The sequence below is a fragment of the Musca domestica genome, unplaced genomic scaffold, assembly GCF_030504385.1.
Source record: "Musca domestica strain aabys unplaced genomic scaffold, Musca_domestica.polishedcontigs.V.1.1 162, whole genome shotgun sequence".
NCBI lineage: Eukaryota > Metazoa > Arthropoda > Insecta > Diptera > Muscidae > Musca > Musca domestica.
In genome coordinates, this window is record NW_026712223.1 from 171,714 (window position 1) to 194,050 (window position 22,337).

At 36.3% G+C, this 22,337-nt stretch overlaps 4 protein-coding genes across 9 annotated transcripts; 3 read left to right on the plus strand and 1 right to left on the minus strand.

The window, feature by feature from the left end:
* The first annotated feature begins 1,325 nt into the window (after nt 1-1,325).
* LOC101891568 (protein kinase C and casein kinase substrate in neurons protein 1) lies at nt 1,326-8,821 on the plus strand. Of its 6 annotated transcripts, none has more exons than XM_059120233.1 (11): nt 1,344-1,417; nt 2,123-2,312; nt 3,809-3,915; nt 4,020-4,129; nt 6,128-6,465; nt 7,260-7,486; nt 7,550-7,670; nt 7,734-7,844; nt 7,926-8,083; nt 8,185-8,345; nt 8,429-8,821. In XM_059120233.1, the coding sequence occupies exons 3-11, from the start codon at nt 3,812-3,814 to the stop codon at nt 8,539-8,541; spliced, it is 1,443 nt and encodes a 480-aa protein (XP_058976216.1). In that variant the 5' UTR covers nt 1,344-1,417; nt 2,123-2,312; nt 3,809-3,811; the 3' UTR covers nt 8,542-8,821. The 6 variants fall into 6 exon arrangements, with proteins under 6 accessions (XP_005177188.1, XP_058976216.1, XP_005177186.1 ...); XM_005177127.4 differs by lacking the exon at nt 1,344-1,417 and adding an exon at nt 1,688-1,835; XM_005177131.4 differs by lacking the exon at nt 2,123-2,312 and having other exon boundaries at nt 1,326-1,417.
* A 3,372-nt stretch (nt 8,822-12,193) lies between these two features.
* Nucleotides 12,194-16,672, plus strand: LOC131801487 (protein argonaute-2-like). Its single transcript, XM_059120235.1, is given in 12 exon segments — nt 12,194-12,363; nt 12,474-12,557; nt 12,648-12,776; nt 12,836-13,648; nt 13,751-14,040; nt 14,090-14,186; nt 14,247-14,417; nt 14,420-14,832; nt 14,891-15,262; nt 15,319-15,987; nt 16,085-16,452; nt 16,512-16,672. Coding segments are annotated over 12 exon segments (3,516 nt in total). The 5' UTR covers nt 12,194-12,347; the 3' UTR covers nt 16,606-16,672.
* Nucleotides 16,673-16,888: 216 nt separating this feature from the next.
* On the minus strand, nt 16,889-18,355 carry LOC131801488 (protein PBDC1-like). The gene is given in 5 exon segments (XM_059120236.1): nt 16,889-17,226; nt 17,283-17,412; nt 17,415-17,487; nt 18,036-18,143; nt 18,207-18,355. Coding segments are annotated over 5 exon segments (516 nt in total). The 5' UTR covers nt 18,222-18,355; the 3' UTR covers nt 16,889-17,036.
* Nucleotides 18,356-18,559: 204 nt separating this feature from the next.
* LOC131801486 (large ribosomal subunit protein uL24-like) lies at nt 18,560-19,725 on the plus strand. Its single transcript, XM_059120234.1, is given in 3 exon segments — nt 18,560-18,704; nt 19,054-19,384; nt 19,387-19,725. Coding segments are annotated over 2 exon segments (447 nt in total). The 5' UTR covers nt 18,560-18,704; nt 19,054-19,077; the 3' UTR covers nt 19,527-19,725.
* Nucleotides 19,726-22,337: the final 2,612 nt, after the last annotated feature.

Below are 22,337 nucleotides of genomic sequence, written 5' to 3' on the forward strand. Positions count from 1 at the left end.
TTCCCAAATGAAATGGGAATTTGTTCAATATCAAAATTGTTATCATGAAATGATAACTACTAAAATTAGCCTTCAGGTGAGATTAAATAAAACGTTTTTTTTAAAACTCGCTTAGGTCATCGGCTGGCTTCTTCGTAGAGGAACAAAGGAGTTTTAGGTCGACTTAGTTCGATTTTAACCCTACGCTCTTTTGTTCTTTTCCGAAGAAGCCAGCCGATGACTTAAGCCAGTCAAAAAAACATTTTATGTATTCTCACCTTTAACCTTTCATTGCTACTGCTATTTAATATTTGCAACAATGAAGCTTGGCATCATGGCTAAGCATATTAATGTAAAATTATAAAGGAAAACGACGGCAGAGTTTGAGTGCGGCTCTGGCATCTCTTTATAATATGCCACAAAATATGCCATGCGAAGACATCAAGCTGTTTATGTAGTCTCACCTTTAACCTACTATTAGATGATTTATTTGAAGAGTAAAAGTGAGAATACATACATAAAACCATGGTAGAAGAATATAGGTAGACGCATCGACACAGCGCATCGACAACTTGTTGCATTTATTTTGAATAAATAATTGAAAACCGCGATAACTGAATGAAAGGTCAACACTTCTTTTCAAAATCATGTACTATATATCTCTAAAGGATTATTTCGCTACAAAAACTCTAGATTTTGTCGATGCATGCTTTGAAATGAACATTTTGAAAACACCCGAATTAGATTTTTTTTCTGAACAATTTTTTTGTTATTGAAATGAAAACACATACATAAACAAATAAAGATGACATATTAAACCAAGAAAATAAACAAATTAAAATCATATGGTATCATAGCCCTACCTTGATATCATTGACCCATGAAATGTTCATAAAATATATATCACAAAAGTGTCTTAAAATTAAATTATTTTTAGATGAGACCTAGTTTGGTATTTAATATTTCATGACATTTATTTTATAATACACATATGCATGGTACAATGAAATAAAGGCAATCTCATTTCAAATTAGAATTCCCAGCTCTGCATTTTCTGTAATTTACCTTGTTAAATTTCAATGTATAAAAAACAGTTCCCATCTCTGATTTTGTGTGTACACAATGAATTTATGAATATAGATTTTGACTATGAGATGTCAAATGTATTAATTTAAATGTAAAATTTAAACATGATTACATGACTTTACGGTCTTAGTTCTACCATGCTCATATGTTAAAACATGAATTTTTGGCAATTCAAAGCTTTAATTTTCCTAGCCGGCTTAAAAATCGATAACAAATTCTATAAATCGATGTCATATGTCATCGGTGCTTTGAGCATTCCATGACATTCACGGTACTCACTTTCCAGTGAATGTTCTTCGGCCAGAGAGGGAATATAATTGCGATTTTAGTGATTTTTTGCTGAAGAAGGAAGGTTTGTTCGTCACCAATTCATTAATTAATTAATGAATCGCATCCGATTTTAACCAATTCAACAAGTTACGACAATTTCTTGACATTTTAATAATAATGAATGAGTTATTTTGATTTTCTCGCTTCGGTTTTTGGCAATTGTGTTAAGCTACGTGTGCTTGTGTGTGTTGGAGTGCCGTGAGTGATTTTCACTTTTCTCGCTGCCTTTTTCATAGAACAAATTTTGTGTGTTTTGTTTTAGTCGGTAGTCGTGTTTTATTGTTTTTTGCTTGACGTTGACAACGACGGTCGGTGGAATTTTTGTGAGTTTTTTTTACATTTCGATATTTTGGACAACGTTTAGCACGACCAACCCATAGTCATTTTTCAATACTGCTACGTCGGAAAGAAAGCAAAACAAGCATAAGTGTAGATAAAACGTAAGGAAAGAAAAATAGGAAAACAATTTGTATATTAACTAAACGTGAAAAATTCAACAAAAACAGAAACAAATCAATTGATTTTATTCGGCGCTGTGCGGTTGCTGGTCAGTGAAACGCATAATCGATCTGTGATGTGATATTGTTGTAGTTGTTGTCGGTCGCTATCACCGCCGACGTCGCTATTTCTCATTGTGTGGAAAAACTAACTAAACTTGTTTGTTGTAAAGTAAAAAAAAAAACTAAACTTGTTACAACTTCAGCCAAAACTATTTGATTTCTTTTAGCTAAAAACTAATTTTGGTTGTTTTTGTTGCTGGTCGCTGGCCATCATCTCTTCGATTGTTATTTTAATTTTCGTCACTTTGTCAACGATACACTCTACGGGGCTACTCCAAGCACGGCTTGATTTAAATTCAAACACCGTCTTCATTACCCAAAACCATAACACAACACTCTACTCCAGCACTAAATTATGTAAGTCTACATTCCATTTCGAACGGAAGGACGGCTAATGGGCGTACGCGGGTGGGGCAGGCAGGCCAGAGATTATTTAAATTCTAACTCTTGAAATTGTTAGCGCCACCAATCGCTCGCCATTTCTCATTTCGCAGATATTAGGTATTCTTACTTTGTTTAAATAGAAGATATAAAGATATCGTATCTGCGAGATAGGCCAGCCAGCTGGCGTTGACGATTAGTAACGTCGACAACAAACACAACCGAAGAAATAGAGTTGTTGTAGCTGTTCCGTCTAAACGCTGACGCTAACGCTAACGCTGATGGGGCATTTGTCATTGTAAAATTAATTAAATTCCTTAGAGTGGGACCTCTCTCTGATAACAACCATTAACAATTCTACCTATATATTTTTCAATTGGAGATTATTTTAAGAGGCAATGTTGAGATATGTCCCGAAACGGAGAGCATATTGAGAGAGTTTTAACTTATTTGATTTATACGCAATTTAACGATTACCTTGACTTGTTACTGGTTATGGGGCTAAATTAGGAAATAATTCCAAGTCAGTCTTATTGTATGTGGTTTGATTTGCAATTATCTGGGCTGGATTTATGGGAACGTAGGACACATTATTTGCTTATTATTAGGTGGATAGGTAATTGTCTAAATTAACAAATAGACTGAATTGTGAATTGAATGTTATAATATTTAAAACTATTGTAGCTTACGCTTGAGGAAATACTTTAATATTGCAAAAAGGATAATATCCCCTGTGCCCATGAATAGGAACCTGGGAGTTTGTTGTCCTACTTCACTCCCCTGGAAGCTGACTTTTCCCGTAGAATCAAAAAACGATTACGGGTAATGAGGGGAACATAATTGATTATAAAGAATTATCAGTAGTTCCTCATAAAAACCCATTTTACACGGATCACAATCTAAACAAGAACTATGTTATGGAAATAGTCAATTCCAGGAGAACATTAACCCTTCATACGATTATTTTAAAGTAGGAACCTCAGAAGATAGTCTGATTTTGTCACTTGTTAAAATCGAGACAATATCCAAATTAATATTCAAACTTTTTAATAGGAAGCGGATGGAATTTATTAATTTTGCAATTAAAAATTTTAAATTATTATTGTTGGCATAATATTCTTGCAGGTTTCATTCCTTGCAGAAATTCATTCAACGGAATGGTTAATAATACCTATTTCGCCAATTGATGACAAGGCAATAACATTTTTGATGCTCATCTCAAAATACTTTTTTAATTTCTATCAATTATGAAATGGAAATATGTATATTTCTGTCTAGTTTACAATCTAAATCTAGTATTTGTCGTTTGGTTGGGTTGGTGAAGAAACGCGTTGTTTAAAATACATAAAATTACAAAACTGAACCATGCCCTAAAATTCTTCCGTGCAATTAAATTGAAATAGACTGATCAACGATTGAATCATTCATTATTCACTCATTATTGTTTTTCCTTTTTTTATTTTTACTTTTAGAAAATGTCGCACCACAGCGATGATCAATTATTAGAAGCTGGCAGTGAATCGTTTTGGGAGCCTGGCAACTACAAACGTACCACCAAACGCATAGAGGATGGTTACAAGTGAGTATACATATCGCATTGTTTTATTTTGGTGTCACTTTCAACTTCACACATATTGATCGGTTCTTGTTATCTTTTCTTTTCTAAATTTCGTTTAATTATAGACTCTGCAATGACTTACAACAGCTCATACAAGAAAGAGCTGATATAGAAAAATCATATGCCAAAAGTTTGCGTGCTTGGTCAAAAAAATGGGCTGAACTAATTGAGAAAGGTAAACTCATAAACAGTATTGACAGAACAAACAAACAGACACACACTCCCTATTACACGCATTTATCGTTCTATTTGTGGACAATCTTAAAGACTTCTGTTTAAATTAACGTATTCGGTTTTTTTTTGCGACCAACATCATTTACTATTTTAAAATTTACTAACCACATACCATGATAAGTCATTATTGCTATAGCAGCGAGTTGGCTGGCTGGCTTGCTGGCTTGCTGGCGTATGAGTGAAATCAAAATTTCTTATTGAATTTGGGAAGTATGAATGTTCTTCACAAACACGTTGTTGTACTTTGTTTTTGTTCGGTTAGCAGCAACTTTCGTCACCATCACCCAAAGTTATCAGTTTCTTCTTCTTGTCTTGCCTTGACTTGCCTTAACTAGAAGACGAAGAAGTTTAACAGCACCAACAACAACAACTACAACATCACGAACAAATTGGCCATTGACTAAAATATATTTTTCCCCCTCGCTCTTATACCACTTTCGACAGATTAATAACATTCTTAGTATTTAGCCCCATTTTTTTATTGTTACGAATTTTCTAAATTGATTGAAGTATTTGGCACATATTTTGGGACACGTTTCTTTCGTCTACCTGTCTGCACAATAATAAAAATTGTGAATGAAATATTTTTTTTTATATCTTCGGTATATCATATATGAACGATTATGTTCCTTTTAGCTCAGCAAATTAAATTTGTTGTTAATTTACTATTGTTATATTTAAAATTGGGAGTGTAAACCTAAACAAAGCTAACTCTTGCTTTTATAAGGGTCATCAGATGAAATGACAATATTTATTGGATTCTTCATCGCACACTATTTACCTACTTCCTGCACAAGCAGTACATTGACCTGGTCTCTTGCAGGTTTTTACCAAAGAAAGACAATTGATGGAAAATGTTGAGTAACATAGATATCTGAAATAGCCTGTTAGCCTCTCAAAAAATTCGTCCACCCATTCTGTGGAATGTGTTAATGAAAATACACAATTCGATATGGTACCTATTACCTTTACGTACAAACGTACATTTACGTACACATATGGATGTTATCATTTAGTGTTTATTAATAAATTTGTGATTGCAGCTCATAACTATTTGTACACTTTTGTCGATATTCAAAGCGAGGCATCATTAATGTTACGTCATACTAAATACTGAAAATAGTCAACAGACACTTGCTTGGAAGACGACAAAACGAAAGACAAACATGCAAAAAAAAAAAACGGCCGCAATGAATGCATAATAACAAGCCAGTAATAAGTACTGAAAGATGAAAATAGCAACCGTAGTAGCAATAGTGAACACACAGACAAATTCGCACTACAATGATTGTAAAACAAACAGCAACAACAAAATATTAGTAGTCTTGAATAAGTTTTCTCTCTGACTTAACTTTACTACTACCCCCCAAAAGATTGGACACTACCTCGAATCTGGAAGACGAACCCCCATGCCGCCTTTAAACAATCTCAATTGATCAGTAAGCAGTGGAATCAACAGTTGCACATGTGGTGACAGGCATTATTTGACCGGGTAGTAGGGCATTATGTGTACTACTCGTAAATGACAACATTAACGAAAGCCTTATTGTGTGTGTCTTACCAGAGTAGCAGGCACAGAATGGGCGGAGGGGGCTTCTCCTTTTGTTTTCATCTGCTTTATTTGTTGTCTTTGCTGTAGTTTGCTTTACATGTACATTGATGGTATTTACACGGAAAAGGTTTCGAAAATCAATGACACCCCAAAAGAATATTAGAAATGAAGGCGGGCCACTCAACTGATTCCAACTCATGCTAGTCCCCAATAGCAAATGACACCGTAGCTTTTGTCGTTGAGGAATTAAGGCTTTCTATTGTTCTATTTAGAAAAGACATCAAGACGACATAATATGGACGACGTTGACAAAGCAATGTATTATGTTGCTTATGATTTGGATTTGTATGTGTATCACTGTGTATGTGTGTGTTTTTACAATTACAGGGCCTGAATATGGCACAACAGAGGCTGCCTGGAAAGGCGTTTTAACAGAATCGGAACGTATATCAGATGTTCACATGAAGATCAAGGAGAATTTGTGCAGTGACGTTAGTAGCCAGATCAAGGCATGGCAAAAAGATAACTACCATCATACGTTGATGCAGATCAAGGAACGCAAAGACATGGAAGACCTATTCAAAAAGGCCCAGAAAACGTGGGCAAAATTATTGGCCAAAGTTGAAAAGGCAAAATCGGAATATCATGCTGCTTGCAAAACAGAAAAAAGTGCCACAAACCAAGAGCGTAATGCCACCGCGGATAGCTCGCTGTCGCCAGATCAGGTATGTAAGGGCCATTAAACTAATAGTCTCACGCAAGTTTTCTTATCTTGAGAATGATATTATAGCATTGTGGAAAGTTTATCTGTCACATCTTACGACTTGGAGTGAAGGTCGACCAATAGATAAGAAGAAAATATCAAGAATATTAGTGAGACTATGCGTAAGCATATGGACCCTAACATAACGGTAGATAAGGGTCAGATTGAAATATGGGACAATAACAGCCCATCAGAATGTAAAGCAAAAATATGTTGCAAAAGTTGTCTAAGCGTAGATCTATGCTTCTATGTTTGACTGCGTCCCGGAATTAAACTTTATTTTATAAATATTGTGAAAATGAATCAGACGCCATAAAAGCGTTGATCTTTGTAAACGATTGAGTCCAATGTCTCGCAATTCTTCATACAGCCTTCGTATTTGAGGGATACGCAAAGACACGGATAGTTTTTCCAAGTTCAATTTGAGCTTTTATTGTTTTGGTTATTCAAAAATGTTTATGCTTACCTCCAGAGTAGTTTCCTCAATGTTTTGAAAAAAAGTCTGCTTGTTAATTTGAAATGTTTGTACCATCAAGGGTAAGACGAAAAGGTTTCCAATCAATGTATTTGAAAAAATTCTAGACAAAAATCAAGTAAATTTTTAAATATGATGCAAATCTTTGTATAGTTATATAGCAGGGTATATATTAATGGGGCCTATATCAAAGGGTGCAACTTGATCTAATTTTCTTTTACCACTTTGTTACCATTAAGTTAGTAATCAAAATAAAAACAAATTGTGAATTTATCTCGTAGGTGAAAAAAATGCATGATCGCGTTCAAAAGACTAAAGACCAGGTTCAGAAGTGCCGAGAGAAATATGAACAGGCTATAGCTGAGATAACCAAATACAATTCCGTGTATATAGAAGATATGACGTCAGTTTTTGAAAAGTGCCAAGCAATGGAAAAGACTCGGCTGGAGTTCTTTAAAGAGGTATTATTCAATTTGCACGCAGTTTTAGATCTAACCAAGGTACCAAGGTAAGTCATATCTTCGTCAAGAGGTAAATATTATAAACAATACGGGGTTTTTATTTTGCATAGCTTACCGCAAATATATGAAGAGTTTTACCACACCATCAACAACGCCGATCATCAAAAAGATTTGAAATGGTGGTCGAATAATCACGGTGTTAACATGGCAATGAACTGGCCTGCCTTTGTGGTAGGTTTTCTTAGCGACATCGTTAAATAACAGACCTTTAATACAAAATGTATTTTCTCTTAGGAATACACCGAAGAATTCCGGGATATAGCAAAGGGTAGTAAATCAAAAGAAGCTTTGCCAGCAGCCCCAATTACCTTGATTAACCAAAGGCCGGTTAATGAAGATCTACACGTATGTTTTAAACGTTATTTACACAATCTCTCTCTGTCTCTCTTATTGGCAGTTTCTCATTTGGTATTTGTTTACATTTAGGAATATTCGGGCACATCTAGTTTGAAAAAATCGAATAATTCGCAAACATTTAAATCATCGGTCAAACCAGATTCATCCTCTACAGCTACCTCGCCCACAACAGCAACAGCGACAGCTGCATCAAATAAAACAACACATACTCGCAACTCGAGCGTAACGTAAGTATTATTGAAATTAATTACAACATCAATATCAGCTAACGACATATCATTTACACAACGAAATTTTTGCTTTTGGCTACGATGATCGATCGCAACAGCAATGGCAAATCGAATTCAACTGATGCCAATCCCTTCGAAGAGGAAGAAGAATGGGATGAGGGTGACAATGTTTTGGTTGATAATGGCGAACCCGGAGTTCCAGTTAAAGCCCTATATGACTATGACGGCGCTGAAAGTGACGAATTAACATTTAAACAAGGTAGGGGCAGAACCAGAGTCACTATTTATTTATATGTGAACATACATGTGTATATTTAATACATTGCTTCGTTAAATTTACAGGCGATGTGTTTGAAAAACTGGAAGATGAAGATGAACAGGGTTGGTGTAAGGGACGTATGAACGGTCGCGTTGGTCTGTATCCTGCAAATTATGTGGAAGTTGTTCATACGTAAATCGTTGAACGATTTTAAATCAACAGCGTTGATCACCACCTTCTAAACTTATTACTACACTTTATTTATGCTAAAACAATACGGAAACAACCATAAAAACGAACAACAATAAGAAGCAACCGAAGCTTTTGTAGCATTTATTAAGTATTAAACATCCCCCACAATCCTGACAAAGACAACATACTCCAGCTCCTTGGACCATTCATCTTGGACAGTAGCAAAACCATTTGGAGATCATATTTTCTACCTAGACCAGACACACACAAAAAAAACAAGAAAATCAACATTTTTGGGACACGACATCAGTTTTATGCACTTCTCTTTCTTATTTTCAATGTTAAGTCTTTCTTTACGAATAAGTTCAGTTATGTAATGAAAAAGAAAAACCAAATGAATTTGTTTAGGGAAATTAAACGAAAATATTGTTTTCATTTCATTGAGAGTGAGTTTTTAAAAAACCCACTAGATTTAATGACAACTTGGAAAAAAAATAGTTATTTGTAATATCCTTTATAAGTTAGACAAAACACAACAACACAACCACAAACCAACAAAGAAAGCAAGCAATATTTAGAATAAAAACGGAGCGGAGATCCGCCCGAACCTTTTGTAGTGAAAAACTTTCTCAGAAAAGTGAAAACCCTACTCCGTTTTACATGTTTTACTAGTGAGTATTTGTAATTTATTTAACTTATATATACATATTAAACAATGATAAAACATTATGATTATTATTATAACATTGAATTATATTAACAAAAATATATACAATAATAAATACACAAGAAAAACAAAAATCAAAATACCGAATACTGGGAGGTACCGTTATATGGGGGCTATACGAAGAACTGGTCCTGTACAGACAATTTTCTGTTATAGACTGTAGTATCCATTACGAACTTCAAATACCAAATTTGAAACAATTCCGGTGAATAATGTCGCTAAAATCATCAAAATACCGAATATAGGGAGGTACCATTATATGGAGGCTATATGAAAACGTGAACCTACATGGCCCATTCACGAACTGAACCTGCCTACTGGAAAAATAAACATGTGTGCAAAATTGTAGCCATCTATCTCAATTCATTCGAAAGATAGCGTGATTACAACAGACAGACAAACGGACATCGCTAAATCGACTTATACGCTGACAAGAATATATATATTTTGTTGGGTCTGACATGAGTATGTCGAGGAGTTACAAACGGAATGACAAAGTTAATATACCCTCCATAGTATGGTGGTGGGTATAAAAATTGTATTTAGGGGGTAGCAGGTACTGGACCAGAGCAATTGCGATTTTTTCCATATGTTTAATTTATCGAAATAAGCAATGGAAGATAATTGTTATCGATAACTATCTCCAACCAGTCAGAGAGTCGCACTACTGAACTTTGTATCAGAGAGCAAAGCCGATGTGAAATTAACGATGACGGCGGCTAAAAGTCGGCTATAGTCGACGACTTTAATTTTAAAAAGTGATTTTGTATGGTTTAAGCAGTGTTGCCGTTTGAAATTTTTATTTCAGCCCAAATTTTTTCTAAAAACCGCCCAAAATCGACAATATCTGCCCAAACTGTAAAAAGTTGAATAATTTATACGTGTTTGTATTCAAGTAAATTTTATTGAAAAAAAAATATATAAAAAAGGTACTCAAGTTTTATTACATTCAATGTATTACAATCAATGTATTTATAATTTATTATATGTTAATTCGTAATCACTCTATAGATCGCAATTATGGCCCGAGCTTCACGAAATTTACAATGTAGCTGGGGTTAAGGTCAGAATAGAACCCTATTTCTTTTGGAGATGATCGCATAATATGTAGGGGTTGAAATGGACCAAAAACTGAAAAATTTCCTGATTTTGCAGTTGCTCTACAGGTCACAGTTATAGACCAATCGAAGCGAAATTTAGCATGGGGCTAGATTTTGGACTGGGCAGAAGCCTTCCAATTTCGATGGTCATCGGGTAATATTTAGTGGTTTAGTAGACCATAGCATTTGCGATAAATAAAAGTCAAATTTTCCATTACTCCGCGAATATTTTTACTGCCGGCGAAATCACAAATAGACGAACAGGTCAATTCTGACCGTTACATAGATGCCGATAGTAAAAATATCGGATATATATAGAGAAATATATACAATGTATATATACAAAGGAAGGGGATGTCAGCTAGAATGCTTATATCTTCAGAATGGCTGGAGCGATTTTAACAAAATTTTGTCAATTTAGAATGCCCTTGTGGCATTTTTTCAAATTGACTTATAATATTGAAGTATTTGTTTTGTAATATTTTTTCACTTTACAACACAGGTTAGGGTTATTATTTATATACAGATTGCAATTATCGTTCGATCCTCACGAAATTTTTCACAAAGGTAGGGTTAGGCTCAGAAGGGCTTAGCCTATTGTTTTCAAAGATGTCCGCAATATATTTAGGGGTTGAAATTGACCAGCAACTCAAAATGTTCCTGATTTTGCAGCCGTTATAAAGGTCCCAAATATAAACCTAAGTACACGAAATCTCGCATGAAGTTAGATCTTAGGACAGCGGGTAGAATGGACCACTACTTTTGTGTAAAAAAATACCAACATTACTTACAGGCGATACACAATAGGCGAACTTCTGGCTTTTTTATGCTGATTTCGTTTACGAATATAGCCAAATATCGTAGACAAGCAAATCATATAGATGAGTCTAAATTTTGAGACACAGAGGGACCTCTTGCTTTTGGAGATGATCGCAAAATATTTAGGGGTTTAAATGACCCAAAAACAGAAACAAATTTCCTGATCACACAATTGAAGCCAATCGACGCGCCTGAGAAGATAGGTAAGCACAGGGAAGAATTCTGGCATTTTGGATGACCATTGGAATATATTTAGCCGTAAAATGGACCACAAAAACTAACGGCAAAATGTCCCTGGTCAAAATGCTAAGGGTAATATCTGGGCAGTGCTCCGTGACATAATTTCAAAAGCGAAATCTTCCAAAATGGATTTGGACATGAGGGGGCTTCTAACATATTGTAGTGTTGTAGGGTATCACATGGTCGGCCCCGCACGACTAAAGCCAAATGTATTATATATATTATTAGAAAATTATTAGAAAAAAAATCTATAAAATAAATAACGATTCATATCAATAAAAAATATAAAATTCAGTTAGTAATAAAAAAATTAAATTACGTAAAAATAAACAATGAAAAATAAATTTGTACCCAATATGGAAAAAATCCGCCCAAACAACAATATTTATCTTTTTTCCGCCCAAATTTGGACGGAAACGCCCAAAACGGCAACACTGATTGCATCACAATTTAACTTTGTTTTTTTTTTTTTTTTTTGATGTAACAAAATACGAACTTGGGGATTCACACGCTATTAAACCCAAATATGTTAATTTTCATCCCAAAAAGAGTTGCCAAGTTTAACAAAAATTTATAATATAAATTGAGCGTAAATATAGGTTCCAGAGAGATGGATATAGAGTACATAATTGTGAACAATGCACCTCGCGATATAAACAAAATTTTTAAATTAATTCTATCAAATCGACAATGTTTTTCTAATTATACTGATTAAAAAGAGGAAGAATGGCAACCCTAAACTGAGGAGTATATAAGCAACAAACGCAGCAGCCCAACACAACAAAGCTGAAACCATATACACAAAGACCTACAGAAGGAATAAAACTCGGGACAATTCGACTTAATTTCAAATTAATAAAGATTTTTTGCAGATTTTATTAGAAAAATACGTATTTTATAGAAGAAAGCTAGTTTTGAACAGCCATGGGAAAAAAGAATAGTGAGTATTCCCAAAATAGAAAACTTTTTGTTTGGCTAACATTTGTTTGTCTGTTTGTTGAATTGTATGATGAAATACTTTGTGGACATCTACGTGTTTTTTGTGTTTAGAGTACAAGTCATCCGAATCGGATTCGTCTGGGAAAAAACAAACCCAGGACCCTCAAAAAGGATCGCAAGGAAACACCCAATCAGGTAAATTGACTAATAGTTTCATGGCAACATTATTTCGCAATTAAAACAGGCATATAGTAGTATTAAAACATTTTCCAATATAATATATAGGCCAAGGCAGTCAGCAGAGCCAAGTCCCTGGTCAACAAAAAAGTGGACAAGGGCAGCAAGGACAACAGACACCGCAACCAGGAGGACAAGGTGGACAACAGCAACTTCAGAAACCTGGTCAGCAACAAGGTATGTTGGTAGTTTTTTTAACATTTATAAATTGCAATGATACGTACTTACATAAAAAGGTGTCCCGCAACAAACAGCACAACAGCAAAGAGGATCTGAGGGAGGCAGTCAGGGTGCCCAAAAGCAGCAAAGGGCTCCTGGCCAACAGCAAGGTGGATGGGGAGGCAGTCAGGGTGCCCAAAAGCAGCAAACGGGTCCTGGTCAACAACAAGGTGGATGGGGAGGCAATCAGGGTGCCCAACAGCAGCAAAGGGGTCCTGGTCAACAACAAGGTGGATGGGGAGGCAATCAGGGTGCCCAACAGCAGCAAAGGGGTCCTGGCCAACAGCAAGGTGGATCGGGAGGGAATCAGGGTGCCCAACAGCAGCAAAGGGGTCCTGGCCAACAGCAAGGTGGATCGGGAGGCCATCAGGGTGCCCAACAGCAGCAAAGGGGTCCTGGCCAACAGCAAGGTGCATGGGGAGGCAATCAGGGTGTCCAACAGCAGCAAAGAGGTCCTGGCCAACAGCAAGGTGGATGGGGAGGCAATCAGGGTGCCCAACAGCAGCAAAGAGGTCCAGGTGCACAGCAAGGTGGATCGGGAGGCCATCAGGGTGTCCAACAGCAGCAAAGGGGTCCTGGCCAACAGCAAGGTGGATGGGGAGGCAATCAGGGTGCCCAACAGCAGCAAAGGGGTCCTGGCCAACAGCAAGGTGGATCGGGAGGCAATCAGGGTGCCCAACAGCAGCAAAGAGGGCCTGGCCCACAACAACAAGGAGGATCGGGAGGAGGAAGCAACCGTCCACAGCAACAGAGAGGCGCAGCTCAACAAAGGCAATTGCAAGAACAGCAAAGAGTTGTGACATCATTCCAAAATTTGTCACTTTCGGAAGGTAACTAAACACTGGTTTCAGTGCGTGTCCGAAAGGATATGTGGCATTATTCAACATCCTCTAATTAATTTCTCATTACCTTTATTCCATTAACTTTTATAGAAAAGATCCTTCCGGTAAAAAAGGCCTCCTGTGCTGGTATTGTTCGTGGAACACGTGGTACAGAAGGTGTCGTAGAAGTGAATTATTTACGATTGCTTCTTGATAATATGCCAAATGAAGCCTACCACTACGACGTAACAATTACACCAGATCGGCCAAAAAAATTTATGCGTCCTGCATTTCAACAGTGCAAAAGGGAAACTTTCGGTGGTATTGAAGCTGCATTTGATGGCAGAAAAAGTTGCTATACCCCAGTGCGACTTCCGGGTCCAATCGAACATACAGTTCATGTACGTAGTTTCTAAATTAAGGGTTTGGCAGGTTACAATGTTTTTTTAGGTTCCAGATTCGGGCAACCGCACGAAAGAATTTCGAGTAGAAATTAAGGAAACTACCGACTGTGTTGTGGATCTCAATTCACTAAGAACGTAAGTCAATAGAAATGAAGTTGAACTGACTTTGCTGTTATTGCTATTGCTGTTATTGCAGATACCACAATGAAAAGTTTCCGACAAACCGATGAGAGCCTTGCAAGCTTTAGATGTAATTTTGTCGGAAAGTAACAATGAACGGAGCATTCGTGTTGGACGTTCCTTTTTTTGCAGACCCAGAAACCCATTCGATTTAGAGGATGGATACGAAGCCTGGACAGGTTTGTTCCAGGCTGCAATCTGGGTGAAGTACCGTTTCTTAATGTTGATATTGCCCACAAGTCATTTCCACGTGAATCTCCTCTGCTCGATTACTTGGCAAACAATAATATCAGTTTGGAAAAACCTTTGGAAAGTTACGAATACAGAAATGTTGAACGATACCTAAAAAACATTGACATTGTGTATCAACCACCAGCGTCATTTGGAAGTTTTGACAAGAGATACAAAGTAATGGGCTTAGGGGATTCTGCTTCGAAATTGACTTTTAAAAACGATGAGGGTGCACAGATGACTATTGCTGCATACTTTCAATCCCGAGGTTATATTCTTAAGTATCCACAATTGAATTGTGTGAAAGTTGGTTCTACGGTCCGTTCAATTTATTTGCCAATAGAATTATGTAAGATTGCCGAAGGTCAGGCATTAAATGTAAGTACACATATCATAGTTTCCTCAACATGTATTTATTTGCTGAAATCGTGTCTAGCGGAAAGACGAATCAAAACAAGTGCAGAAGATGATACGTTTTGCCGCAACTTCAACCAATCGCCGCAAGGCAAAAATCATGGATATGTTGACGTATTTCAATCATAATGCCAGCGCAATAGTCCAGTCGTTTGGTATCCAAATCGGTTCCAGTTTTATTAAGGTGCCAATCCGTGTTTTACCATCACCATTAATGGAGTATTTGAACGGACAAACAGTTAGAACAAGTCGTGGTGCTTGGCGTATGGATGGACTAAAATTTTTGACTTGTTCTCAACCACAAGGCGGAGCAGGCCACAAATGGGGTATAATATACGAAGAAAATCCCCGATCGAGGATGAGTTATAGAGATTTGGAGCAATTTAAAAATAAGGTAAGCATTATAAATGTGAAAAATGAATTAGGTTAAAACGTGTTCTTTTTTGGCAGGTCTTAACCACCTCAAAAAATTTGAATATGAACCTTGAAAACTCGGCCGAAATTATAGCATATCGCAATATCAATGCCACACTTGCGGATCTTGCAAAACAAAAGTATGCCCTGGTATTTGTTGTCTTGGGTAGAAACAGTAGAACCACTTATTCCGATATAAAGCAAAACGCCGAATTGAGAGTTGGAATTCTAACACAGTGTATAAAGGAGGAAACTATCGGACGAACTGCAAGAGATCTAACAGTTTTTTCGAATATACTCCTAAAGGTAAACGGGAAGCTTAACGGAACCAATCACAAAATATCTCAGGATAGGGATATTGCCATGAAACAGATGATGACACCATTAAAAAATGTGATGTTTATGGGCGCCGACGTAACGCACCCGTCCCCCGATCAGCGTCACATTCCGAGTGTTGTTGGAGTCACAGCTTCACACGATCCATTTGGAGCTTGTTATAACATGCAATACAGATTGCAACAGTCGACTAGAGAAGACATCGAAGACATGGAGTCGATCGCAACCCAACATTTGAAGGTCTATTTTAAATACATGAAAACGTATCCTTCTCAGATTATTTACTACAGAGACGGCGTGTCGGATGGCCAATTCCCCATCATTGCGAATGTTGAATTAAAGGCAATAAAAAGAGCTTGCGCCAAATTGGTAAATAACTTTGCCTTCAATGTAATCCATCATAATCAACACCTGCGTATCTATAATGTGTCTATGTATGTTTCTTTCTTTATATTCAATCACACAGAAATGCAGTCCGAAATTGACCTGTATCATTGTTGTTAAGCGACACCACACTAGGTTTTTCCCCATGACACAACCACGCGACGACCGCGATTTTAACAATGTGGTACCAGGCACTGTTGTCGACCAGCACATTACTCATCCGAACGAAGTTCAGTTCTTCATGGTTAGCCATCAATCGATCCAAGGTACAGCGAAACCTACTCGCTATAACGTTATCATGGACGAGTCAAACCTCGATATAGATCTTTTGCAACAACTTACATATAATTTGTGTCACTTGTTTCCACGTTGTAATCGAGTTGTTTCCTATCCGGCTCCTGCATATTTAGCGCATTTGGTAGCATTTCGTGGACGTGTTTATTTAGAAGGGTAAGTTTTATTCTGAAAGGAAATTTGTATCCTATCAATAATTTTGTTCCTCTTTTTAGAGCAAGAACTTTCTCGAAAGATTTGAAACGTGAATACGAGCAGCGTCTTATTAAACCTGTTTTTATGGAGTGTAATCCAATGTACTTCATATAAAATGATTCGATTTTTTTTATTTTTCACACATAATAATATTAATAAAATAAAGCTTATTTAACCTTCAGCGATGTGCACTTTTTTTCTGTTACGGGCTGGCTTAATGAAAAGGGAAAACTCTCACCACTGTGCGACGCGTTTCGTTGTTGGTTAAGCTTTAGATACCAGCCGAGACTCAGATGAATTTTTATTTAGCATTACACGAAGTGAATCTAAAGAGGCTGGACACATAACTGACAAATCAGCCATCGCTTAAAGACTTCGTTAGTCAGAACACAGTAAATACTATTGTTTTCATGTTGGGATGATCCGAAACATACATTTTAATTTAATAAGTATTACTTAAATTATACAGGTGTCTAAAAAGCTACATAAATATTTCTTGTAAAAATATCCTTATTTCGAAGCTAACATTAATGGTGGCATTATATTCATTGAGAAACTTCCTGCTGTTGGCTTCCATTGTTTTCACTTGTCAGCAGTGTTTTGGGGGCAGGTCTAAATTTACGATACACCTCATCATTGTAACCTTCGATATTGCGGGCGATTTCAATGGCCAAGAATTGGATGCGAACTACAAGTAGGGAATTTTCAGGGGAAAATTCTTTGATGCATCGGCGCCTAAAACAATTATTTTTTAAATAACCATCTTTATTTTGCAAAATTTTCATACATACCGCATTAAGGTTCCGTAAGAGTAGTCTTCTAGTTTGTTGAATTTTTCGGCAAAGTTACGCCAAGCCAATTTAGCTTCAGGTGATTTTAAAATGTCATCAGAAAGTATGTCGACTTTCAAATCTGGAAATCTTGGCGAAAAGTTTGGTAGATCTGATCATCGTAGGGCGTTAGTCTGAGACAGGATGGGTGAACACTAGTTATCAACTGCAAGAGAATTGGAGAAAAAGTCTTGTTAAAGGCATGATGTTGCGGATGCGCAAAGCCGTGTAACTGAGGAATAATGGTAGTACATTTAATATCTGTGGTCCAATGAGCTGTCCTTTTTCTAGCTAATGTAGCATTTGAAATATGACAGTTTAATGTACAATACCTCACTATGGCAGAGACTAGGGTTATGTGCATTTGCTTGTTACAGGCAAAAGGAGACAACAAGAAACCCAGCTCCTTTTATATGATATTCTGAATCGTTTGATAAATTAAATGCGTAATATTACCAAAGACGTAAATGCTATATTATATACAAGATATCACATACAACCTAGAAATACCTGAACCCAATTGGTTTCGATTTGATTTATGCATTGGCCCACATTCTGGCCTTTCCTCGCTAGGTTTTTAGCTAGTGTTTAGGAATTTAAAAAATGTCCATATATGGAGAAAATAACTAGTGGCACGAACAATTTCGAAATCATCAGATAATTGTCTGTTCAATGACCTGCTCTTATTACCGTAATTCCGCAAAAAAAACCTACATTAAAATGGACTTCGGCATGATCCATAGCCTTGACTGCCCACATCTCCTCCACCAGACCATCATTTCCGAACTCATCGGCTGGCCTCGATAATAAAGACGCTCCGTGCTGAAAACAGTAACGATAATGTTTATCGGCGAATATGGAATGGGATCAGATTTTCCTACGAACCATTAGTTCAGCCATTATTGAAGATTTTTTTAATGAATGTTCTCTTGGTCCACGTGAAAACAACGCAACAAATACGAACAAACCCCATCAACTGTTAGAGCTGACAACCGAACGATAGCAGCATATCGAATGGTGCGGTCATCGATATTTTGCCAGATCAAAGCAATGAATCGGACCCATGTTTTGTGAGAGGCTACAAATCGGATCGGAGAATTTTGTGGGATACACACCATTACTCGGTTTTAATCGATTCTTTTTTTTTTTTCTATATTTTCATGGGGTCTTAAGAAAAAGCACCACCTTGCATATAAAGGTCAATTTATTTTTAAATATTTTCCCAATTGCAACTCTGGCATGATTTTCGTTTAGTTTAGTGTTGTATTTGGACAATGACATATGAGAAACTTAACGAACATTTTTGACAACTGGCCGCTGCTACTTCCGACAGCGCAACTGTCAATTTCTTTCTTTTTCGTATTTTTACGATAGTTGTTTGGTGTAAGTTTTCTCAGTGAAATTTTTAAATCAAAAAACATCGTGTATTACGAAAAGAATTGAATTGAATTACGTTGTGAAGGATTCTCACAATTAGCTGAACAATTATAAAAAATGAAAATTTTATCGAGAAGTGTTAATGAAAATGAAAAAATGCCAATTGAAGTGATGCCGCCTTAAAAATACAAAGACTTGTTAATGTTTTTTCCTTTGCTTCGTACGAAGTAAACAAATATATGTGATGGTGTAAAGAAAATCTCTTCTCATTTTCACTAACGCTTAATTAGTGTTTTAAGTTAGTGTGTTTTAAATTATCGGCCTGGTTTTTAATAGTTTCCTTTTTCTTTTGCAGTGAACCCAACAAAGCACATCCAAAATGAAATTGAACAAGTTCGTGACATCTTCCCGCAGAAAGAACCGCAAGCGCCATTTCCAGGCCCCCTCCCACATTCGTCGTCGCCTTATGTCGGCTCCCCTCTCCAAGGAGTTGCGTCAAAAGTACAACGTTCGCTCCATGCCCATTCGCAAGGATGATGAAGTACAAGTTGTGCGCGGCCACTTCAAGGGTAACCAAGTTGGCAAGGTTGTCCAAGCCTACCGTAAGAAGTTTGTCGTCTACATTGAGAAGATCCAACGTGAAAATGCCAACGGTACCAACGTTTATGTCGGCATCCATCCCTCCAAGTGTTGATTGTCAAATTGAAATTGGACAAGGATCGCAAAGCTATCTTGGAACGTCGCGGCAAGGGACGTTTGGCTGCTTTGGGCAAGGACAAGGGCAAATACACCGAAGAAACCGCTGCCCAACCCATGGAAACTGCTTAAGCCTGATCTAGTTCATAGTTGTGCTGTGTAATATAACAACAACAAAAACAAACAACCATCAATACAATTATCGGGAGGATGGTGGCATGTGTGTAAAAATGGTCAGTGACTATTGGATGCCATCGATTTATTTTTATTAAAATAATAAAAACCATTGGATTTCTTTAAAATAAAGAAAGCAAATGTTTTATAAAATTAAGACTTGATAAGTTCCTATGTTTTGGGGTAGAATTAAGAATGTAAACAAATGTGTCCGTGTGCCCATATGTAAGCTGAGATTTGAGATGTGTAAACCTCAATTCAAAATTGTTTCACAATTGGAATATTTTTTTTCGTATGCAACTCAAGCTGGTGTCATAAGTTATGTTGCAAACTATACAGGAGATAGAACAACAACAATTCGCTGAAGTTATTTATTGTTAGATATATACCACCTTTTGTTCTGAAACAAAATCACAGCTGTTATGAGACATTGATGATAATTTATAATAAAGCTGCTGTCTAAGACAGAGCTTGAATTTCTTAGGTTAAATTTTCCGAAATTTTTGGTAATGAATAGTTCTGGAAGGTAAAAAAATCAAAATATGTATGTGTAGTACATGTAAGCACAATATTTTACAATTGCGCCAAAGCGCGTATATGAGAAAAGAATTGAAAAAGCCATGTTTTAAAACATTATAATTCTCTGAATCAAACAGACACATCTTTTGTCGGTTGTTAATATTTGTACATGTACCGTTTTTAATAGTTTTCAATCAGCCACAAGCATTTCCAGATGCAATTTTTGGTGTATGGAACACATAAACATGAGACCGACAATATGCATACATTGTATTTTTTATATTTGCAATTAGAAGAATGTACCCATCAACAGTCCCAGAATTGAGCAAAAGTATCCACAGTAATTTTGTCATTCATCGAAATTATATGTGCTATAGTAATACTTAAAAGAAATTCCTAAATTATGCCAGTTAACTTCATATTCTTGGATATTATTCTATTGAGTTTACCATCATCACTTGGTATACCGTTTCTTTACTTTCAGCCATATGGCTACAGAGGGTAGGGTGCCTCATCGAAATAACTGTTTTAGACCCTAAGTCTCTTTGGACCAAATCCGTTTCAGGACATTTATCTGGCTGGCTGGTGTGTACGATAACTCTCGAAGGGTGTATCTGATTTGATCCAAACTTGGTACATCGCAATATCATTGTCAAACTTAGATCGAATTCGAGATGGGCAATATCGGTCCACTCCTTCTAGTACCTGCCCCATAAAATGTCAATGTTTTCAAAGAAAATAATTTCCTGCACAAAAGAGAAAATTTAATCCGATTTTGCTCCAACTTTGAAAATCCTAATATTTGCATCAGTGCTAGGTCAGGTGCGAAAATGGACAAATTCCTTCCTAACAAAGGGTAAACGTTTTGAATTATTATAACTCTCACAAACTCTATTGTCTTCAAATTACACACATCACAATATTTCTATTAACTCAGGTCTGGTGTGGAGATGACCACAAATGGTCAAAATTTTGAATATTTATGAAACTCATAAAACGCGAAAATAACATCCAATTCCATTTAGACTTGGCACATCTCAATATTTCCATCAACACAAGATCATTTATAAAGTTGGTAATAACATTTTCAATAACACAAGATCTGTTATTAAGATGGAAGAGATCGAACCATTTCTTATGGTACATCCCCCACAAAGGGTCAACATTTTGAATAACCAAATCGATCATAAAATGCGAAATAAGTTTCCGGTTCATTAAAAATTTCGCACATCTCATTATTTCTACTAAGACAAGGTCGGCTGTGAAGATGGGATATATCGGCGCACTCCTTCTGGTACCTTCACCGCATAGGTTTCAAGATTTTGAAAAACAAAACGCTCACAGAAAGCGAAATAAGCATCCGAATCGCTTTATGTGTTGCGAAGATGATATACATCTTCGAACCCCTTTTGGTACCTCATCCACAAAGGGACACAATTTTCAATACTTTTATCTCTTATAACTTGCAAAACAAGTCAGCTGTATCTAAATATTTCTATCAACAAGAAATATAAATATGGAATTGATAATTTCTCTTAAAATTGTATCTGATCGATTTTCTTGTAATTTTTCCCATACCAATATTTATAGATGAAGTAAAAATTAAATACTTCGGCCCACTATATTTTCTAAAAATTATCACATATCTCAGATAAAGTGAAGGAAGTAATCAATATAATCCAAAGCTGGCACGTCGCGATAGTAATATCATATTTATTTAGGTCTGATACGAAATGGACAAAGTTGCCCCACTCCTTTGGTTCCACAGTCAAAATATTTTTAAATAATAGAACAAAACCGACCGATACTTTTTATTGTTTTAAAGCTACTTATCCTTAATATTCTTAAAAGAATATAGCCATTTAAAAAAAGAAGGATGTCAGGGATATGTCCTGGCTAACGCGGTTATTATTTTAATAATCAATAAATATATTATGCGTGTTCCAGAACCTGAATTTTTGTCATAAAATAACGTAAATAATCCGTTATCGTATTACAATTGTTGCATTCATGCATGTTGTGGAACTCATAAGACCATAGTGGAACTAAGCAATTGTTTATAAAAACAATCACAATGGACAATCAGCCTATTTTGACCAATATATTTGGTATCATTCGATATTACGCATTTTCAATGCTTTTTGGCATAGTATACCAATGGAATTTGAAGTAATTGCGAGTGCAGGTGATAACTGGAAATCCATTGTCTTCCTTATGTTCACAATAGTTAACAAAATAATACGTGGCATC